The sequence below is a fragment of the Ahaetulla prasina genome, chromosome 1 (genome assembly GCF_028640845.1).
Source record: "Ahaetulla prasina isolate Xishuangbanna chromosome 1, ASM2864084v1, whole genome shotgun sequence".
Lineage (NCBI taxonomy): Eukaryota > Metazoa > Chordata > Lepidosauria > Squamata > Colubridae > Ahaetulla > Ahaetulla prasina.
In genome coordinates, this window is record NC_080539.1 from 103,849,930 (window position 1) to 103,869,384 (window position 19,455).

Genomic DNA, 19,455 nt, shown 5'->3' on the forward strand with positions numbered 1-19,455 from the left:
GGCTTTGAAACGGAGATGAGCACCGCCCCCTAGAGTCGGCAACGACTAGCACGTATGTGCGAGGGGAACCTTTACCTTTACCTTTAAAAGCAAAGGAAAGTTGAAGTAAGATCATACACACAGTCGAGGTTTCACTTAACAACTTCTTTGCTTAATGAGTGAGTTGTTGGTCCCAGTTATGGTCACTAAATGAGGACTACCTTTTATGAGATTCCTGTTCTCCCAGGAAATGCTAATTCACCATTATGAAGTATAGATTTTTTTAAAAAAGACGAAGTATAGATTTAAAAAAATAAACACAGATTACACAACGGCACTGGCCTGACATTTAGATAGGATGTTGATTCTCCTTGGTTTGAGCCACTGTTGAATCACATCTTCCCAGAAGATTACAGTATTTGTATTTGACACATAACAGAATGACATATCCCTTCCCTTTTGTGTATTTTTTTTGTTATAGTATGATTATGAATATGATGAAAATGGTGAACGAGTCATTCTGGGGAAAGGCACTTATGGCATAGTTTATGCAGGACGAGATCTGAGCAATCAAGTCAGAATTGCCATTAAAGAAATCCCAGAAAGAGATAGCAGGTATAGTAATAGTGAAATGCTGACAGATGCTGCTACATTTACAATTACACAGCTAATGCTCACCAATGTTCTGTTGGAAAAACTAATAATAGATCTCCAAAGATGTTCAAAAGCACTTCCTTCTCAAACAGTAGATACATCAACCATAGACAATCAAAAAAGAGTCCTGATAGGTGCTGTTGAACCATCACAATAATAGCAATAGCAATAGCACTTAAACTTCACAGTGCTTTAAAACCCTCTCTCAGCGGTTTACAGAGTCAGTGTAGTGCCCCCATTTTACTGACCTTGGAAAGAAAGAAGGCTGAGTCAACCTTGAGCCGATCAGAATCGAATTGCTGAACAGCTGGCAGCCAGCAGTCACCAGAAGTAGCCTGCAATATTGCATTCTAACCACTGTGTCACCATAGCTCTTTCATAATCATTTGAAAGGAGTCTTCCTGTCCTTGTTCACATCACAAAGCTGTGTATAGGTTACTGCAGCTGGGCTCAGAGACTCAGGAAGCAGAATTAGACATGAAAGACAATTGCTGCATGAATACAAAATGCTTAATTATAGGTCACCCAGACATGTGGCATTTGCATTTATGCAGTTTGCTTAGTAAGCCTAACTGGATTTAATATTGGTTAGTTATTTTATGGCTATTTATGTTCTTTCAGCTTCTGGTTCAGTGGTTAAGTGCTTTCTGAATGTAAGTAAAAAAAAAAAGTACCTTCAGAGATTATGAAATATTAACACACATTTCCATTTCCCATCCCTTTTGGCAGCAGATGATATGAAGCACAGAAATGGCCTGGGTGTTCTTAATCCTTTCATTTAGCTGTCCATCTGGCCAAACAGAGAGACTGGACCAGACTCCTTTTGCAGATTTCCTGAAGTGCATTTATCCTCACTCATTTGGATGTGAAACTTTGCTGGGGGGTGGGGGGGGGAATGGCAGTGCGGTTGGGAGTACACTTATAAAGCATTAAATACTTTTTTGTTCTCCCCCACACAAACCTATTTGCTTCTTACTGTCCTCCCCTGCAGCAGCTTTTGTCTAACAAAACCAGTGATAGTTTTGCCTATGCATGCTTGCTTTTAATGCTTCAGGAACTTGATCTATATATTTCCATAATAGGAAAAAATCAGAATAAGTGTATGAACTGGTAAATATATAGTACAAATTACACAATCCTACGACATGATACCTCTCACAGTGGACACACAGAAAGTATACACACACCACTTACAGGCAGAAAGAAAACAAAGCTAGAAATCTCCATAGAGAATGTAAAATTCAGAAACAACCTCAATCTTCTCTCAACCAAAGCATATAATATAAAATATAAAATATAGCATGCAGTCTATACCAATACAATTGACATGACTACAGTAGTGCCCAGAATATTTGTTGCTAAGTGAGGCATTTGTTTAGTGAATTTTGCCTCATTTTACAACTTTTCCTGCCTTAGTTGTTAAGTGAATCACCACAGTTATTAAATTAGTGACACGGTTGTTAAATGAATCTGGCTTCCCCATTGGCTTTGCTTGTCAGAAGGTCGCAAAAGATGATTACATGACCCCAGGAAATAGCAACTGTCATAAATATGAATCAGTTGCCAAGCATCCTAATTTTGATCATGTGACCAAGGGTATGCAGCAACAGTTGTAAGTGTGAAAAATGGACATAAATCACTTTTTACAGTCCTGTTGTAACTTAGAATGGTCACTAAACAAACTGTTGTAAATTGTAAATTGTACTTGTATATACAAAGAGACTGGCCCAGATTGCTCTTCTAACCTTCTTAAAGCCAGTTTGCAAACATAAGTGATCCTGCCTCATCTTTATGTGTCAACAACAACACATAATTTGAAATGATTCAGTCAGACATCTACTAGGCCTCCCAGACACCACAACTTCCCCAGTATCTCCTGTTTCCTCTCCCCAAGGATTATTTTCTTTTTTAAAAATCTGAATAATTGCCATACCATTTCTGCCCCCTTTTGTCCTTCTGTATGTTTGTGTGGAAAGGGGAGACTTAAAATGACTATAGAGGTAGAAAAGCCTTATTCTGGGCAGATTTCTCTTAAGATTACTTTTATTATGATTATAGGAAGGAAGAGTTGATTTTTGGTAAGTAGTTTAGTTGATGCAGGGAAAGCTAGTTTAACTTCAAACTGGACTAGGTCTGTTAAATCTAGACTAACTTAATTAAAATAAAATAACTCAGTTTTTAAAGTCTTACCAAATTCAGTCTTCTCTCTCTCTCATGTCTAGTTTGTAATGTGAATAGGGCCAGAATTTCATACTATAGAAAGTTGTATGTATATAACTGAAAAATTCAAGCTTTATAATCTCTGAGGCAGTTCCAGGGTGGCTAAAATTTGTGAAAATAACAGTCAGGTACTCTCGAATCTTGATAATGAGTGGTAAAACTATGGAGTGACAGCTGGCCATTTTAATAGTTGTATTTCAGTATCTGGAAAAACCAAGATAAGGGAAACGGACTAATATGATAGTTAAATGGGAATAACAAAACTTAAATGCTGGTGTATTGTAGAATTGACTCAGAATCTTAACTTTGCCAGAAAAGCACAGAAAATGAGATTAAAAATTGAACCTGTTTCAATGAAAAGGAAAAATTATTATTGCACTTAAGAAAACATCCATGGTTGACATATCCTATAAAATACCCATTTCAAATTTATATTGGATTATACCACAAAAAATATGAGATAGAGCTGTATTTTTCTGTACTAGTAAGTTGTTGATTCAGTCAGCTTTTATGCCTTCTGCCTTGCTATTTGTTCTGTGTTATCAATTTTTAGGAATATATTTCCTTTGTACAAACATTAACTGGACAATTTTCTGTGCTTATTTTTTTTTTTACTTTAAAGTACTGCCATCTGTAAATTATTGAGGGTTTTTTTAATAAACTGAGTACTATGTAATAAATTCCATGGGATGAAAACTATAGGACTGAATCACGTTAATCTATTTTTTCTTTTAGGTATTCTCAGCCTTTACATGAAGAAATAGCTTTACACAAACACCTCAAACACAAGAACATTGTTCAATATCTTGGCTCATTTAGTGAAGATGGATTTATTAAAATATTCATGGAACAGGTACCAGGAGGTAAGACATTTCTAGGTTTAAAGAATTAATGCATTTTTATTCAAATGTTTGCCATTGCTGTATTTTCTGTCAACCTAGGATTACAACTCCAGGAATTCCTAGCCAATTGCTAGGTTAGCAAGTTTGTTATACAAGGTTATAAAGCAGTTTTGCTTCATTAACATTTAGAAAGTTGATGTGTGAAATCTTGTTCAGAATTCAAAAAATTTGCTTTTCAATTCACTTAATCAATGGGGTAAAAGCAATAAAATGTAACATTTTGAAGTAGAATAAACCATTTCTTTTTGTTTTATATTAAGAAAAAAATGGAACTAGTTCTGAAATAATGTTTGTAATAAATTGTATCCAATGATGTCTGTCTGCAGATACAAAGTTTCCTCCAATGGAATATATTCTTACGCACATCTAGGTTTACTCTGTAGGGTTGAGGGAATTCAGATGGATTTAGGCAGGAGGAAGAAAAGGTAAATTGTACAGGTAGAACTCTATCTGCTTAACTCTATTTGTATTTAACCTGGTATATTGATAATCAGAGTATTTTTTGCTACAAAAGGTGCTAGTGTTACAATAAACACTTGCATTTTTAAAGGAAATACAAATACTACCATACAAGTAAGCACTGCAGTTTACCGTTAGCATTTGTCTCATTTGAAACTATTTTTCTTTATATTTCAGGCAGCCTTTCAGCTCTTCTGAGATCAAAATGGGGACCGTTGAAAGATAATGAACAGACAATTGGCTTCTACACCAAACAGATTCTTGAAGGTTTAAAATACCTCCATGATAATCAAATTGTGCATAGAGATATAAAGGTGGGAATTGCTATGTACTATAAATTGTAAAGAAAGTTTTTTTTGCAGAAAGAACTGGTTTAAATGAATGTAAAATTATTTTATGAATATGAAAAAATATAATATAATAGTAATAAGAAAAAAGTCTCAATTTCCATTTGGTAAATAGAGAAATCTGAACAGATATCCACTAATGCATTGGAATTGATTTAGTTCTTAGCATTTTAGGATTAATGGATGATATGAAATGATGATGGATAAGATGTTTGCAATTTAGTGGGGTAGTCTAGTTGGAATTCTCATCTGAATTCAGCCTTGTTTAGTTATGGGTTCTTCAAAAGGTTTTGGAAAAAGCACAACACCTGTCAGACACAAGGAACCAGAATGACACTGGAAGTTATCAGAGAAATATGTTTATTGCTATTCACCTATTTACAAGACTAACTAACTGCACTCACTACAAACAGCTAACAATTAGATGAGCACTGCAAGATTTAGGGAGGGTCTGCTTTCTGCCATTTCCTCCCTTTCAGTGATTCCAGGTTAGCCAATCTCATAACTCTTCCCGCTGCAGATTCCACCACAGTCCTTTTAAAATGGATAGTATTGATGTAGCATAAAGATTGGTAAGACAGTTATCTAAATAAATAGTGAAGCACAGAGCATGAATGACTTGTGATTATTTTAACCACTCCCCTTTTTCAATATTAATTTACATCAGAGGTCAGAAATCTTTTCAAGATATGGCGGAATTCTCACATTAATCAATATGTATGTGTGAGAGGGGGGGTTACATACCCTTGATGATGGATAGTATCAAATACGAAGAGTTCATGAGATGTGGTTTACTATTCTATTGCTTTTCCACCCCATTTATTCATTTTTCTATCTTTCATATGTTTTGCCTCAAACACTTCTTTTTTTTTTGCATATATTGCAATTCACTGTCCTTTTTCTAACACACCCAACCGCTATGGCTATGCTACCGTGAGGTAGCCTGCTCAGGGAGTTCTTCACTGATGGAATAGAGGGAGGAGGCCAAACCAAAATGATTCCAAAAAAGATTGGAGAACTTTTCCTTCTTTCCTTCCTCTGGGAATTGTTCCTGATGTGAACATATGTTTCATATGTTCCTCATATGAAAATAGAAATTTTACACAAATCAACTAATTTTTCAACCGGACTTCAAGTAATTCCTGTCTTATGCTCTTGCTCTATAATAGTTTTTTTTAGATTTTTCAATTCTTTGATAAGGCTATAAGAGACAGTAGAAGGAGGAAGACAAAGTTAAATCTATTAGGTGACTTTGCCTACCATTTGCCAATTACATTGGTAAAGTTCACCAAAGTGCTACGAGTATTAACTTGTATAACAGTGATTGCTTGCCCAAACCAGAACGTGTGTGTGTGCATGCGCGCACATGCTCGCTGGAGCCCCGGAAACTCGAAGACCAGCTGCCTGGTGTGCATGCATGTGCCGGCCACCTGGTCTTCACGCGTGCCAGAGCCACCTGGTCTTTGGGTTTCTGGTGCATGGATACGTAGCGGCCAGCTGGTCTTTGGGTTTCCAGGGCTCTGGTACTCACGAAGATCAGCTGGCTGGTGCACACATGCATAGCGGAAATCAGAAGAGCAACTGGCGACAGCACACGTGCCATCACGTTCTATAACAGTAGAACAGAATGCTAGAATACTGATACCTGTAACTTCCAGCATCTGGTTATGCTTCTTAAAAATACTGGAGATGTTCAACAACATCTGCAATGCCACAGTTTTCCTAGCCCTGATTTATGGCGTGTTAAGAAAATATGTTGTTAAAGAATAATTAAAACCACACAATATGAGGTATAGAAAATAATTTTTCCCTACGGTTTTTGAATTGCCCTACTTTATTGTTTTTCCCTGCTACCATTGTTTTTAGAAGGTACTTAGAGATACTAGTTCAGCATTCAGGAATGAGGAGGTCATCAGACTTGTAATCTAGTGTCAAAGGTGTAGCAACATCTATTTCATTCATAATCACTTTTCAGCATTCATTTTAACTGTCAGTCATAAGGTGAAACAGTGATCTCAAATGTTCTCTTCCCCCAGGGGGATAATGTTCTTATCAACACATACAGTGGAGTGTTAAAGATTTCAGATTTTGGCACATCAAAGAGGCTTGCTGGAATCAATCCTTGCACTGAGACTTTCACAGGTATGTTCTAAATCTAAAAGCATATGGTAAAGTTCCTAATTTCAATGTCAGGAAGAATGTTCAATGTTCATAAATTGAACATAGTCTTTGGGATTCCTAGTGGATATAACATGCTCATTTTATTTGCCTTGTGTTAGGAAAAAAATACCCTCTCTCTGCAGTGATTTAACTGTGTGCAAATCTTAAGTGTAAATTAAGAAAATTTACATTAGAAAATATGTTCATGATGTAGTCCTCATAAGTAGAAATAATCAATTGTTGATGTGCATAGCAATCTCCATTAATGTTATCAGCAATATTTCTGATAATTGATTTAGAGGAAGTACAAACTATTTAATCAGTCTAACATTCTGATCCAATTAAAGGCCATACATAAGCATAACATTATCTGGCTTAGGAACTGGGTGTGCTCTGACTCAGTATTCAATAATATGGCTGGTATTTGTATGCACTTACAAAAATGTATTAGATTTTATACTGAATTTATATTTCTTATAGAAAATAAAAACATCATAATTGTAACTTCGAAACAGTGAATAGATTTATTTGCAGTTTTTAAATTCAATAGATATAGCTTTGTGATTAGCCTTTCTGTACTTTGTATTCCCAAATGTTGGATTCCGTTTCCAATCTTACTTACTATATCTTATATTCTTTCTTTCTACCTACCTACCTACCTACCTACCTACCTACCTACCTATCTATCTATCTATCTATCTATCTATCTGTCAGGGGTAGTATTCACTTACCTTTGCCACCGGTTCGCAAATGCGCAGAGCGTCAAAAACAGCACGTGATGGATGGGCATGTGGATAGAGCTCCCGCAGCCACTGCTACCGGTTCGCCAGAACCGGATAGAATCGGCTGAATACCATCACTGATATATAGTATATATACTATATATGATATATTGAAAAAGCCTGGTGGGGATTATTCAAAATAGCTTTAAAAAATCCCAATTGCACCCAGTTGCTCTATTGGCTTGTGTCATACAGCATTCAGGACACCTATGTATACAGCATGTTACAGACACCTATGCTGAACCATATTATGGAAATTAGGCCTCTGTCATTGAGATATTTGTAAGCTTTCTGTTTGGTAGCTCTTCCAAAACAGCACAATGTGTGAATAGCTCTTTTCTGTATGTTCACCGTGATGGACTACTTTTGAGACTACTATGGGACTAAACCAGTGATCCTTAAACTATTACAAAATTACAGCAGGATCAGGTAGAAAAAAACCAGGGTTTTTGAGTCATGTGGTCTTGAATCAAAAAATACAATGTCATGCCAGGACACACAATAATTTTTACAATGGTAAACTCAACATGTTCCTGCTTTCCATTTCTTTTTATATGAGAACTTCAGATTTGTTGTTAGCGAAGACAATTTTTTATTTTTTTGGAGAACAATGTGCACTGAATAATATTTTTTTTAAAAGCCTGGCCAGATTTTATTCATGTTCCAAATCTGTTCATGGATCAGTCCTGACACCTTCAGGCTATCACATGGCTATCCTTGCATGGTTATTTCAGTCCTGGCTCCTTATACCCAAACTGGCACAGGATGGATATTATTTTTAATGCATATTTGAAATAACATAATATTTAAGATAATATCTGCTCTTGCTGAAAAAACACACACACATATATAAAATGTTAATGGTGTTCTTCCCGCGCTGCAGGAAAATATTATAAATCAATAGCCTCTGCTAACTCCCCCCCCCCCAATCCTATGTACAATGGAAAAATGCCTTGATCTATCTTTTCTATAGCATTTTTAGGGGCAATAAAATAGCCTATTTCTGACACGGCATTCAACTTATATAAACTAAGGTTATCATTACATTTTTCCTGTAATGTTCCTTTTTGCATTTAAGAAAATAACTGTTTTTAGTTTTGTTTAATCACAGTTTTGTGATCTTAATTTCATGTCTTGATTTGTAAAGAGGAATTCAATCGCAGTTTGCTGATTTGACTATAGTTGGTAGAATAGATTAGAAGCATTTAAAGACAGATCATAAGTGCATGGGCAGTATCAAATGCAATCTATTAAACTAGGATAATTGAGTCTGAAAAAGGAAAGGTAGGTGGGACACTTGAAACAGTCTAATGTGCCATATAAATGCTAAATACTGTGACAGAAATGTACATGTAAAATCTGAGAATTCATTTGTTTTAGTATATGCCTTCTTTCAGTTTGTTATTAAACATGCATAAAATAAATCTGTTTTTCACAGGTACTCTTCAGTATATGGCGCCAGAAATAATTGATAAAGGACCAAGAGGTTATGGAAAGGCTGCAGATATCTGGTCCTTAGGCTGTACAATTATTGAAATGGCCACAGGAAAGCCTCCATTTTATGAACTAGGAGAACCACAAGCAGCCATGTTTAAGGTTAGTTTAGATAGTTACATTTTTCTGAAAAGAGGAGGAAAAAGGAAAGTAAACTATGTCAAGGCTGTGTTGAAAAAAAACAAGATGATATAACTGGCTAGAGGGGGAATGTTACAGCATATTTTGTTCATATTTAGATTCACCTGAACATGAAAGAATGCCATAGAAAACCAAATGCTAAAATGTTATTTAGATCATCTTTTAAAATAATACCTATCAAAGAACAAAAGGCTCTTCTAAGATCCTTCAGCTAATGCTATTTTTAATGTGGAAACAAAAGGGAGATCTTCCCTCTGCGATGAAAGATCTGCTTGTGTGGGTTTTTTTTTAAATTCTATTTTCATCTGCATTTATTAGGTTGGAATGTTCAAAATACATCCTGAGATTCCAGAATCCATGTCAGTGGAGGCAAAAGCTTTTTTGCTGAGGTGCTTTGAACCTGATCCAGACAAGAGGACCTGTGCTAATGAGCTTCTTGTAGATGAGTTCTTAAAAGTCACCAGCAAAAAAAGAAAGTCGCAGTCAAAAATAACAGGTGAAGAAATCTTAACTGTTCTAGTTGGGAGATCTTAGATTATTAGGAGTCATTATTAACAAAGCCAGGTTATTTGACAGTCTTTTGAGAACGACAAGTCAGAACCCACTGACAGATATGGTTTTGAAGTAATGAGTTTTGTCAAATGCGTTTAGAATATTACATAAGTGTGTGTGTTGCATATTATTATTATTATTATTATTATTATTATTATTATTATTATTATTATTATTATTATTATTATTTATTCGATTTTTATACCGCCCTTCTCCCGAAGGACTCAGGGTGGTGTACAGCCAAGGTAAAACAAACGGTACAATATACAATTAAAATACAGATTAAAAAACTTATTAGATAATTGGCCTAAAAACTTTAAAATATATAAAACTAAAAAAACCCTTAAAATTAATAATAGAAAATTTAAAACCAATAAAATTTAAGCCAGCCCCGCGCGAATAAATAGATGTGTTTTCAATTCGCGGTGGAAGGTCCGAAGGTCAGGTATTTGGCGTAAACCCGGGGGAAGTTCGTTCCAGAGGGTGGGAGCCCCCACAGAGAAGGATCTTCCCCTGGGGGCCGCCAGCCGACATTGCTTGGTGGACGGCACCCTGAGAAGTCCCTCTCTGTGAGAGCGTACGGGTCGGTGGGAGGCATGAGGTAACAGCAGGTGGTCCCGTAAGTACCCAGGCCCTAAGCCATGGAGCGCTTTAAAGGTAGTGACCAAAACCTTAAAGTGCACCCGAAAGGCCACAGGTAGCCAGTGCAGTCTGCGCAGGAGCAGTGTTACACGGGAGCTACGCGAAGCTCCCTCTATCACCCGCGCAGCTGCATTCTGGACTAACTGAAGCCTCCGGGTGGACCTCAAGGGGAGCCCCATGTAGAGAGGATTACAATAATCCAAGCGAGAGGTAACGAGCGCATGAGTGACTGTGCACAAGGCATCCCGATTAAGGAAGGGGCGCAACTGCCGAACCAGGCGAACCTGGTGGAAGGCCCTCCTGGAGATGGCCGTCAAATGATCTTCAAACGACAGCCGTTCATCCAGGAGAACACCTAAGTTGCGCACCCTATCCTTTGGGGCCAATAACTCGCCTCCAACAGTCAGCTGCGTAAATAAGTATCTTCATTCTTTTAGTAGAAATTTGATATTACAAAGTTTAACTGCATTGGAGCCCCATTATATCAAGTTTCCTTTATTTGACTTGAGCAATTCTGGATATTATATTATTTTTGTTTTATTTTCGCAGCTCTGACAGCTGGATCAAATGGTAAGTTTAGTAATTAATATTTTTTTTCTGAGAAGCTTTAAAATATTCTGAAATACCAGATAGATTTAACTCACAAGACATAAAGCTATAAATGTATGTAACAAGAAGACATTTCTGAGAAATATTGCAATAAAACATTTTCATTTGATCTGTACATATATTACGTATCTGACATATATACATACATATATACTCTGTTTCCCCCAGAATAAGACGTCCCCTGATAATAAGCCCAATCGGGCTTTTGAACGCATGGCAATAAGACCAAGCGCTTATTTCAGAGTTTAAAAAAATATAAGACAGGGTCCTATTTTTGGAGAAACATGGTACGTATATACATATATATCTCGACATACTAGAAAGATTATTTTTCTCTCCAATTAATGCAGAGTTGAAAATGCAACTAATGCATTATAACTACCCCAACCTTGTTAAAAGTGAGATACAGTAGTATCTTAATACTCAGCTGCTTTGAAACAGTTAATACAATTCTTTCATCCAAGATAATATAAACTCCTGGAGGTCTTAATAATAGAATATATGTATTGGGGAGAATACCTACATTCAATTGTTACAGTTTGCTCTCCATATATATTTGATACTCCACAGATTTTGACATGAAAATTTTGTGCTAGTATTCATCATTTGTTTAGTACTCAATGTATAACTTAGAACTTGTTGATGTCAGCTGCCTTGTGACTGTTATATTATTCCTTATGGGAAAAAATTGTTTGGTACTCATTGTTTTTGGTATTCATAGCATCTCACAGAACCAATTAACAATGAGTACCAAGGTACCATTGTACTTTTTTCGTACCACTTTTTTCTGCACTTCTGCCACCACTTTGGAATTTAATACAATTCTTTCATTCAAGATAATATACCGTGTTTCCCCGAAAATAAGACCCTGTCTTATATTTTTTTGAACCCTGATATAAGCGCTTGGCCTTACTGCCATGTGCTCAAAAGCCCGATTGGGCTTATTATCAGGGGATGTCTTTATTTTGGGGAAAACAGGGTAACAGATATCTGAGTAGATAGATTATACGTATTGGAGAGAATTGTTATGTTCAATTATTTGTTACAGTTTGCTCTCCATATGTATCTTGATCATATTTTATTTCCTATTCCATTGAGCAGAATATCTTCGAAGTATATCCTTGCCCGTTCCTGTTCTTGTGGAAGACACAAGCAGTAGCAGTGAATATGGTTCAGTTTCACCTGACAATGAGTTGAAACTTGATCCCTTCTTTAAAATGAGAGCCAAATCCTGTGGTGATAAGGAAGGAAAAGGGCTTAGGTCACTTTTTCTGAGGTAATTGTCCAAGTAATATCCATGCTAAGTTATGAAAAAGAAAATCTCTTTTTTAAAAGGGGTTTCTTCATGGTAGTTTCTACTGTTAAATATTCGCAGCATCCCAGATGAGAATTTTGAGGATCACAGTGCTCCTCCCTCACCAGAAGAGAAGGATTCTGGCTTTTTTATGCTAAAAAAGGACAGTGAACGAAGAGCTACCCTTCACAGAATTCTAACAGAAGACCAGGAAAAGGTAGTGAGAAATCTGATGGAAGCCTTAGCTCAGGTAAAGAAATGTATGTAATATGTTTAGCATTATTTTTAAAACAAAATAGATTGAATAGAATGTTGGGATCAAAACATATTGCAAGTTTATATAATATTGTAGTGACATGTTTCTTTATAAGTGGTAATTGGCAGGTTTTCAGGAATCCTACAGAGCATAAATATATTTAAGGTGCAAATAATTGCAAGATTAAACTATAGTTGCACCTTAATTTACCTGCCATTAATGCTCACTTATGTAATGGTTTTACTTCTGGGAGATCCCTTCTGAAAATGTTGTTGGGAAATGCTTATAGAATCATGGAGAAAAATAATGAATCCCTGACAATTAGATATGTTCTGTTTATCCAAACCCAAAACAATTTTTCTATATATTTGTCAAAATAAGGCAAATAATAGAAGAGTTAAATGCTGTACAAATTGTATATGCTTAGGTTTCTGCATTGTTAATATTATTTGGGGTTTTCTGTTAAGTCATCATTGGTGGTATTTATAAATCAATGGCAAAATGTTAGGTTATGATGATTTTATAAAAAAATAAACGAAGTTGAATTATTTATTAAATACGTAGTGACAAATGTTGCTGAAAATATTTTGAGAACGTTATTCAGAATCACTTATTTCTGTATATTTTATATCAATACAGAAAAAGTATTATTGGTGTAAGTGTTAAAGTGTAATAAATTAAAAATTAAAAAGATAACAGTAAATAGGAATGTTACACTTTTGGATGCAACAATTATATAATGCAATTGTCCATAGTTTTCAGGGTTTTTTAAAAAAGTTTATGGCTTTTAAGACAACAAAGTCATTTTGGAAGATCAGGACCAGAAAAAGGCACATTGAGAGTATTGTTGTCCTTTGGGTTCCAAACTGTCAGAAGAATCTGTTCTATTTCATATGCACAAATTTCAGTCAAAGACCACTTGAAACAGTTAATCTGAAGAATATGAAAGAAGTCTCTGTGTGTGTAATTTTTGTTAAAAGTTGAAAAAGCAGTAATAAGAATTAGTGCAAACTATATTAAAACCGAGAAACAAAAGAGAGAAATAACAAAAAAGCTAGAAGTGCAATTAGAAAAGAAAATAGAAGAAAAAAAGATAAGGGAGTGATATTCCACACAGCAATCATAACTACAATTATGTTTTAATCTCTCTCTCTAGTCTAAAGGTATATCATGACTCTCTTCTTTCTATAATTTATTGTCTAATTGTTAAAACCATAAATAACAACTTCATTTTTTTCTTTTTTACACAAACAATCCATAATAGGTTTCCAATCCCCAATAAATGTAGATATTTTTCTTTCTGTAATCAAAGAAGTTAGTTTGTCTATTTCAGCAAGTTCTGTCAATATCACCAACCATTCCTCCATAGTAGGGAGTGCCGAATCTTTCCATCTTTGTGCATATAAATAATCTCATTGCAGTAATAATATATTGAAACAATCTTCAGTGGCTTTTTTTTTCTATCCACCAATCCTAAAAGGAGATGTTTGGCTTCATTTGAATATTAATCTTTAAAATCATCAGTGTATGTATCAGAAACCATTTTTAAAGCTTTTTTAGCTTTGAATATTTCCCAGAACATTAATATTAATTACTTTAATTGATATTAATTAATATAGAAATTAACAAGAGCAGCAGAAACATGGAATTGATACCAGTTGTTATTTTTTTTAAAAATGACAATGTATAAATAGATTGCAGAAGTTGTATTTTAATAGATAGATGGCGCTTAGTTCATTTACTTTGGTATTCCATTATTCTACTCTGGGCATGTTTATGTCAAATCTGAGTTCCCTTGTGGATATGTAGATCTGTTCCAGTGCTGTTCAGTCTGAACTATACATCAGTGATTCTAATTTTATCATTTCTAGGTCATAACATTTGAATTTACAAGAAAAAAAAGGGAAATGGTTTGCTTCAAAGTAACATTCTCTAGTGAAATTTCGCATATAAAGGCATACTTAATATGCTTCCAATCCCTTTCATGACTCAATTTTAATTAATCAAAGGCACAGTCCATAATTAATTCTTCCAAGGACTTCTTTTTAAATTGTTCTTTCTTCAGACAATTGTAGAAGATGGAAACAAAAGCTAATTCTTACTGAAGTGATCTTGCAACCTTTACTAATGTTGACTGAGTTACTGGACGAACTATTTTGTACTCTGAATAACTGAAAACAACATTATTATGTTCTCTTCAGATTGAACCTTTGTCGCTTATATTATGTTTCTCTCATTGTCCAGAATTTGACAACCTGGTTCCAACAGTCCCAATCATATACCAGGCTTCAAACAGATACAGTAATTCTTTCACCCTTATACTACACTAGCATTCTTTTGTCAGATCAGGTACCATATATAACGGGGGACATACATACATACATACATACATACATACATACATATATATATATATATATATATATATATGCCAAGACCTACCTACCTACCTACATACATACACTCATTAACTGAAGTCTGTTGGTTTTAATGCACACTTAGTAAACCATTAAAATATTTGTAATACAGGGTTGTTGTTTTTTTAGAAAACTTCATTGAAATATATAGTTTCATTACAAGATGAATGAAAAATACAAGATGGGCAGCAAATAAATAAACACACAAGCAGAATTTGAATAGGGAGCTAGATTCTTAATTTTTATTAATACTAACCAGAGTTATACAAATGTAATGAGCTATTTTTGTTGTTGTAACAGGGTCCTGAAGAGCTTAAGCTGAAATGGGAACACATTACAACTTTAGTTGCTAGCCTCAGAGAATTTATAAGATCAACAGATCGCAAAATCATTGCAAATACACTTTCAAAGCTGAAACTGGAACTGGACTTTGACAGTCATGGCATTAGCCAAGTTCAGTTAGTACTCTTTGGTTTCCAAGATGCAGTAAGTATATTTTGGGCTTGTTGTTTTTGCTAATTTTAAGAACATTAGCAGTTTCTTACTGGATTGGACCCCTGGCCCATCTAGTCCAGCAGTCTGTTTTCACAGTGGCCATCCAACTGCATAAGGGAGCCCGTTAGTCTTCCAGCATATGATCTTCAGAGGCACTGACATGGCCATCAAGCCATGAAAAATATAAACATTTTAAAAAAAATTTAGAGGAGACTGTTCAGTTTAGATCAGGGCAGGGGTGAAATCCAGCAGGTTCTGAAGAACCGGTAGCGGAAATTTTGAGTAGTTGGAGAACTGGCAAATATCACCTCTGGCTGGCTCTAGAGTGGGGTGGGAATGGAGATTTTGCAATATCCTTCCCCCAGGAGTGGGGAGGGAATGGGAATTTTGCAGTATCCTTTCCCTGGAGTGGGGTGGGACTGGAGATTTTTGCAGTATCCTTCCCCTGCCACGCCCACTAAGCCACATCACGCTCACCAAGCCACGCCCACAGAACCGGTAGTAAAAAAATTTGGATTTCACCACTGGATCAGGGATGTCAAACTCGGGGCCTGCAGGCCAGATGTGTTGTACATTGGCCATCCCTACTTCCGGTTTAGCAAAGGGGGAAAAAGTCACAATATGTCACGTGATGACAACATGACACCCCTGGTTTAGATGAATCCCCTGGTTTAGATGAATCCGTGCATGTGCATCTGCTTAATAATGATAGCTTGAGGCAGCATCCTTCTACTTCTGTATATTATGGTAGAGATTCTGTTTCTTAGAGAACATAATGCGACTTTCTGATCTTTGAGATCTAGAGAAGAAAGGTAGCATTCATTTCTGCAGCCCAAATGTTGGAATGAAGGAGAGAGATCTTTTACTGTTTCCAAAATTGAATAATAAGAGTATTATTAAATATTTGTAGATTTATAATGTTTATTTAGGTGTTATGGTTGCATCCCTTCTGTCAGTGAATGGTAGCTTCTTATTATTGTGTGATTTATATTTGGTAACTCAGAAAATAATTCCTATTGAAGATGTAATAATAGATTCACACAAGTTTAGATATTGTTAAATATGAAAGACTTTGCATATAAGATGCAGATTATACAGATTAGTTACTGTTCTTTAAGTAACTAAAGTAACACAACATTTTGTGTTATTCTGATTAGTAGAAAGAAATTATAAATTAAGGGAATCCATACAAATGGATACAAATTTGTCTTTCAGAAGTATTTTGTTCTTCAAATATTGATTACTTGTTAAATGATAAACTGATTATTTAGGGAGAATGGTGGTAATGAAGATGGTATATCCAGATTGAATTATCTACGTGATTGTTGTTTAAAGATTAATAATAGTTTTGCAATTCTAATATCTCTTTCCAGGTGAATAAAGTTCTACGAACCCACAATATTAAACCACATTGGATGTTTGCATTGGATAGCATAATCCGCAAAGCTGTGCAGACTGCTATTACTATTTTAGTACCTGGTAAGATATCTGTCACTTTTAAAAATAATTTTCTGAACTAGACTACTTGCAACTTCCAAAGTCTGCAGGTTAGAAATCATGGTTGGCATAGAATAGTGTGAATTTGTTTGGGTAAAACTAGAGTTGCTTCTAGGCGATATGGGTGTGACATAATTTTAATAAACTAACAAACAAACAAACAAATAAATAAAACTGGGCTTTGATTGATTTTATTATATCATATTGGCCAATATATACCAAAAATTGATACTTTTGTTATCATTAGTAGAAGTATTATATGTGGCATAGCTTTACCTTCTCTATCTTACTAAAAACAATTATGTAAAAACTAAAAATAACCCTGGCCAATTATTTAAGGATCATTCTGGCAGTGAAGAAGACTGTAACTTGAAATTTAAGAGAAGTCAAATTAATGAATGAAATTGAAGAAAAGAAGGGTCAGTATGTTGTATGTCTGTGAAATTAAGAGAGGACAAGGCTGTAGGTCTGAAGGAAGGTGATCTGAACTAGTGGAATAGCTCATAATATAAGAAAGGGGCTAAAGAAGTAAGTTTAATTATGAATGAGCAGATGTCATCTATATTATTGTGGTAATGTAAGAAAATTATAATCCAAAGGTTTGTGGTAGTTTTATGTTGCAGTTCAGCGAATGGTAATAATAAAAGATACCAGCATGGGTTTTAATTAAAGTTCTGTACTATTTTGAATGAAGATATTGGGAAGGGGGGGGGGTTTATTCTGTGACATGAGTGGGTGAGGAAGAATGAGATACAGAACAAGTGATTGAGCCATTCAGATATTCATGAATGAAAAGGATGATTGTGAATACCTGCTTAGAAAAAAGTCTGGGTTTTGAATACATGATTTCTACATAAGTCAATATGAACGCATGGCAAAAGATGGAATATAAATATAAAAGCCTGATACATTTGGTTGTTCATGATGAAAGATCAAGATAATCCATTTAAGATACAAATGGATATTAAATGTGGGACCTTACCTGTTGGAAGAAATGAGAGAAAAGAAAAAAAGGAAAGAAACTAAACTGCAGGAAGAGAAAATTCAAATTCTGCATGAAAATTCATCTTCAAAAAAAATAATGAAAAGTACACATAAAAAGGAGTGTGGAAAGAATTGTTACGCAATGCTACCAAAATATATGGAAACAAAGTTGAGGGAAAGAAGATTATATAAAAATACTGAATGTTGCAAAAGAAGATACAGTGTAACACGAAGTTAAATATGTCAAGAATGGCTGTTTTGATAAAAATAAAACAGCGTACGTTGGTTTAAGTGGCTAAAAATAAAAAACAGTGAGCCTTTGGCAAATTGAAATGAATTAAACATGAAAGTAATAATTTAGGATAAAATTCTGCTAGAGTGCTTTAGATAATTTTGAGAAAATGATAATGAAATGTCAAAGAGTGGAACTGAAAAATGAAAACTGTAAGTTGTGTGCAGGAATTCTGATTGAAAAGGTTACGAATGGTGGCAGTGAGGAAAAAAATAAGTACAGTGCAGTAACAAAGCAGATAATATACTTTAGTAATGTATGTTGGTGCTATGTTCATGTTGTGGGGGAGATCCCAGGCTATGTACATTAAATTTTGGATTGTTTGATTCAACAAGTGGTATGAATTTGAACATTAACATATCAAAACCAAGATAGTTATGTTTGACAGAGAAAATGGAGTAAATGATAACAAATTATATATAAAGCAAAGAAAAACTCAATAAACCTTTAAAAACTGTTTTAGCAAAATGGAAAAACTGATGGAGAATGTTTAAGACATGAAAGTGCTGGTAGAAAGGTTTCTTTTGAGACATGAATATTTGTTTAAAAAATATGAGAATGGCCATATTTAAGAATTTGGTCTTGGTTGTATAGAAATTAGAGTTGGGTATGTAAGGTAAAAGAAATGAACTGATTTGGCATGTTTGTAGAGATTCTCAATCTTCCTAGTCATGATTATCCCAAAGGTATGTTTTTTTTTCACAAGGCAACTGGATTTTCGTAGGGTTTTTTTCCTTGAATATATTCCGCTTCTCATTCAAGAATTCTTGAATAGGAATAAACAAAAAAATCATGATTTAACATGTTCGTCCCTTTCTGCCAATCCAAACTGGAACACATTACACAGAGTCTTGAAGGCACTCCAAGAAAGGAGATTAATAAGAAGCCTGGTGAGGCACAAGTGGATTGTTTCATTTCTTTGTATTAAAGAATGTGGCCAGAGAATAAAGAGAAAAATATTGGAAGTGAATGGCTAACAATGTCGATGGTGACAGTTGAGATACGGTAGTCTGTGTTCTTTGGTAAAAGATTCCTGGCAACAAATGGGCTGTGCCTCATAAAAAGGAAGGAGTTGGTGGCATGTACATTTCAATCATCATCATCTTGCATACTTTATCTGCAAGGCTTTAATTGAATCCTGTGGGGAAAGGAGTCTAGAAAATAATGCAATGCCAGTTATTGAAATTGGGACTGGGAAGAGTATGCAGAATCTTGAGGCAATTGAATAACGAGCATGTGAATAAATGTAGGAAGGAATAGACAAAGTTATGAAATCTGA

General features: G+C 35.0%; 1 protein-coding gene and 1 long non-coding RNA gene across 2 annotated transcripts in view; one reads left to right on the plus strand and one right to left on the minus strand.

Moving 5' to 3' along the window:
* MAP3K5 (mitogen-activated protein kinase kinase kinase 5) overlaps nucleotides 1-19,455 on the plus strand; it is a 117,927-nt gene that overhangs the window by 85,977 nt on the left and 12,495 nt on the right. Inside the window, exons 15-25 of the mRNA XM_058171003.1 lie at nucleotides 461-594; nucleotides 3,589-3,716; nucleotides 4,392-4,528; nucleotides 6,598-6,703; nucleotides 8,942-9,099; nucleotides 9,457-9,634; nucleotides 10,882-10,902; nucleotides 12,043-12,217; nucleotides 12,317-12,485; nucleotides 15,209-15,394; nucleotides 16,777-16,882. Of these exons, the coding sequence (XP_058026986.1) occupies nucleotides 461-594; nucleotides 3,589-3,716; nucleotides 4,392-4,528; nucleotides 6,598-6,703; nucleotides 8,942-9,099; nucleotides 9,457-9,634; nucleotides 10,882-10,902; nucleotides 12,043-12,217; nucleotides 12,317-12,485; nucleotides 15,209-15,394; nucleotides 16,777-16,882 (1,498 nt within the window). The remainder of the gene's footprint in view (nucleotides 1-460; nucleotides 595-3,588; nucleotides 3,717-4,391; nucleotides 4,529-6,597; nucleotides 6,704-8,941; nucleotides 9,100-9,456; nucleotides 9,635-10,881; nucleotides 10,903-12,042; nucleotides 12,218-12,316; nucleotides 12,486-15,208; nucleotides 15,395-16,776; nucleotides 16,883-19,455) is intronic.
* LOC131192189 (uncharacterized) overlaps nucleotides 606-19,455 on the minus strand; it is a 50,883-nt gene continuing 32,033 nt past the window's right edge. Inside the window, exon 3 of the long non-coding RNA XR_009153664.1 lies at nucleotides 606-1,124. This is a non-coding gene — a long non-coding RNA (uncharacterized LOC131192189). The remainder of the gene's footprint in view (nucleotides 1,125-19,455) is intronic.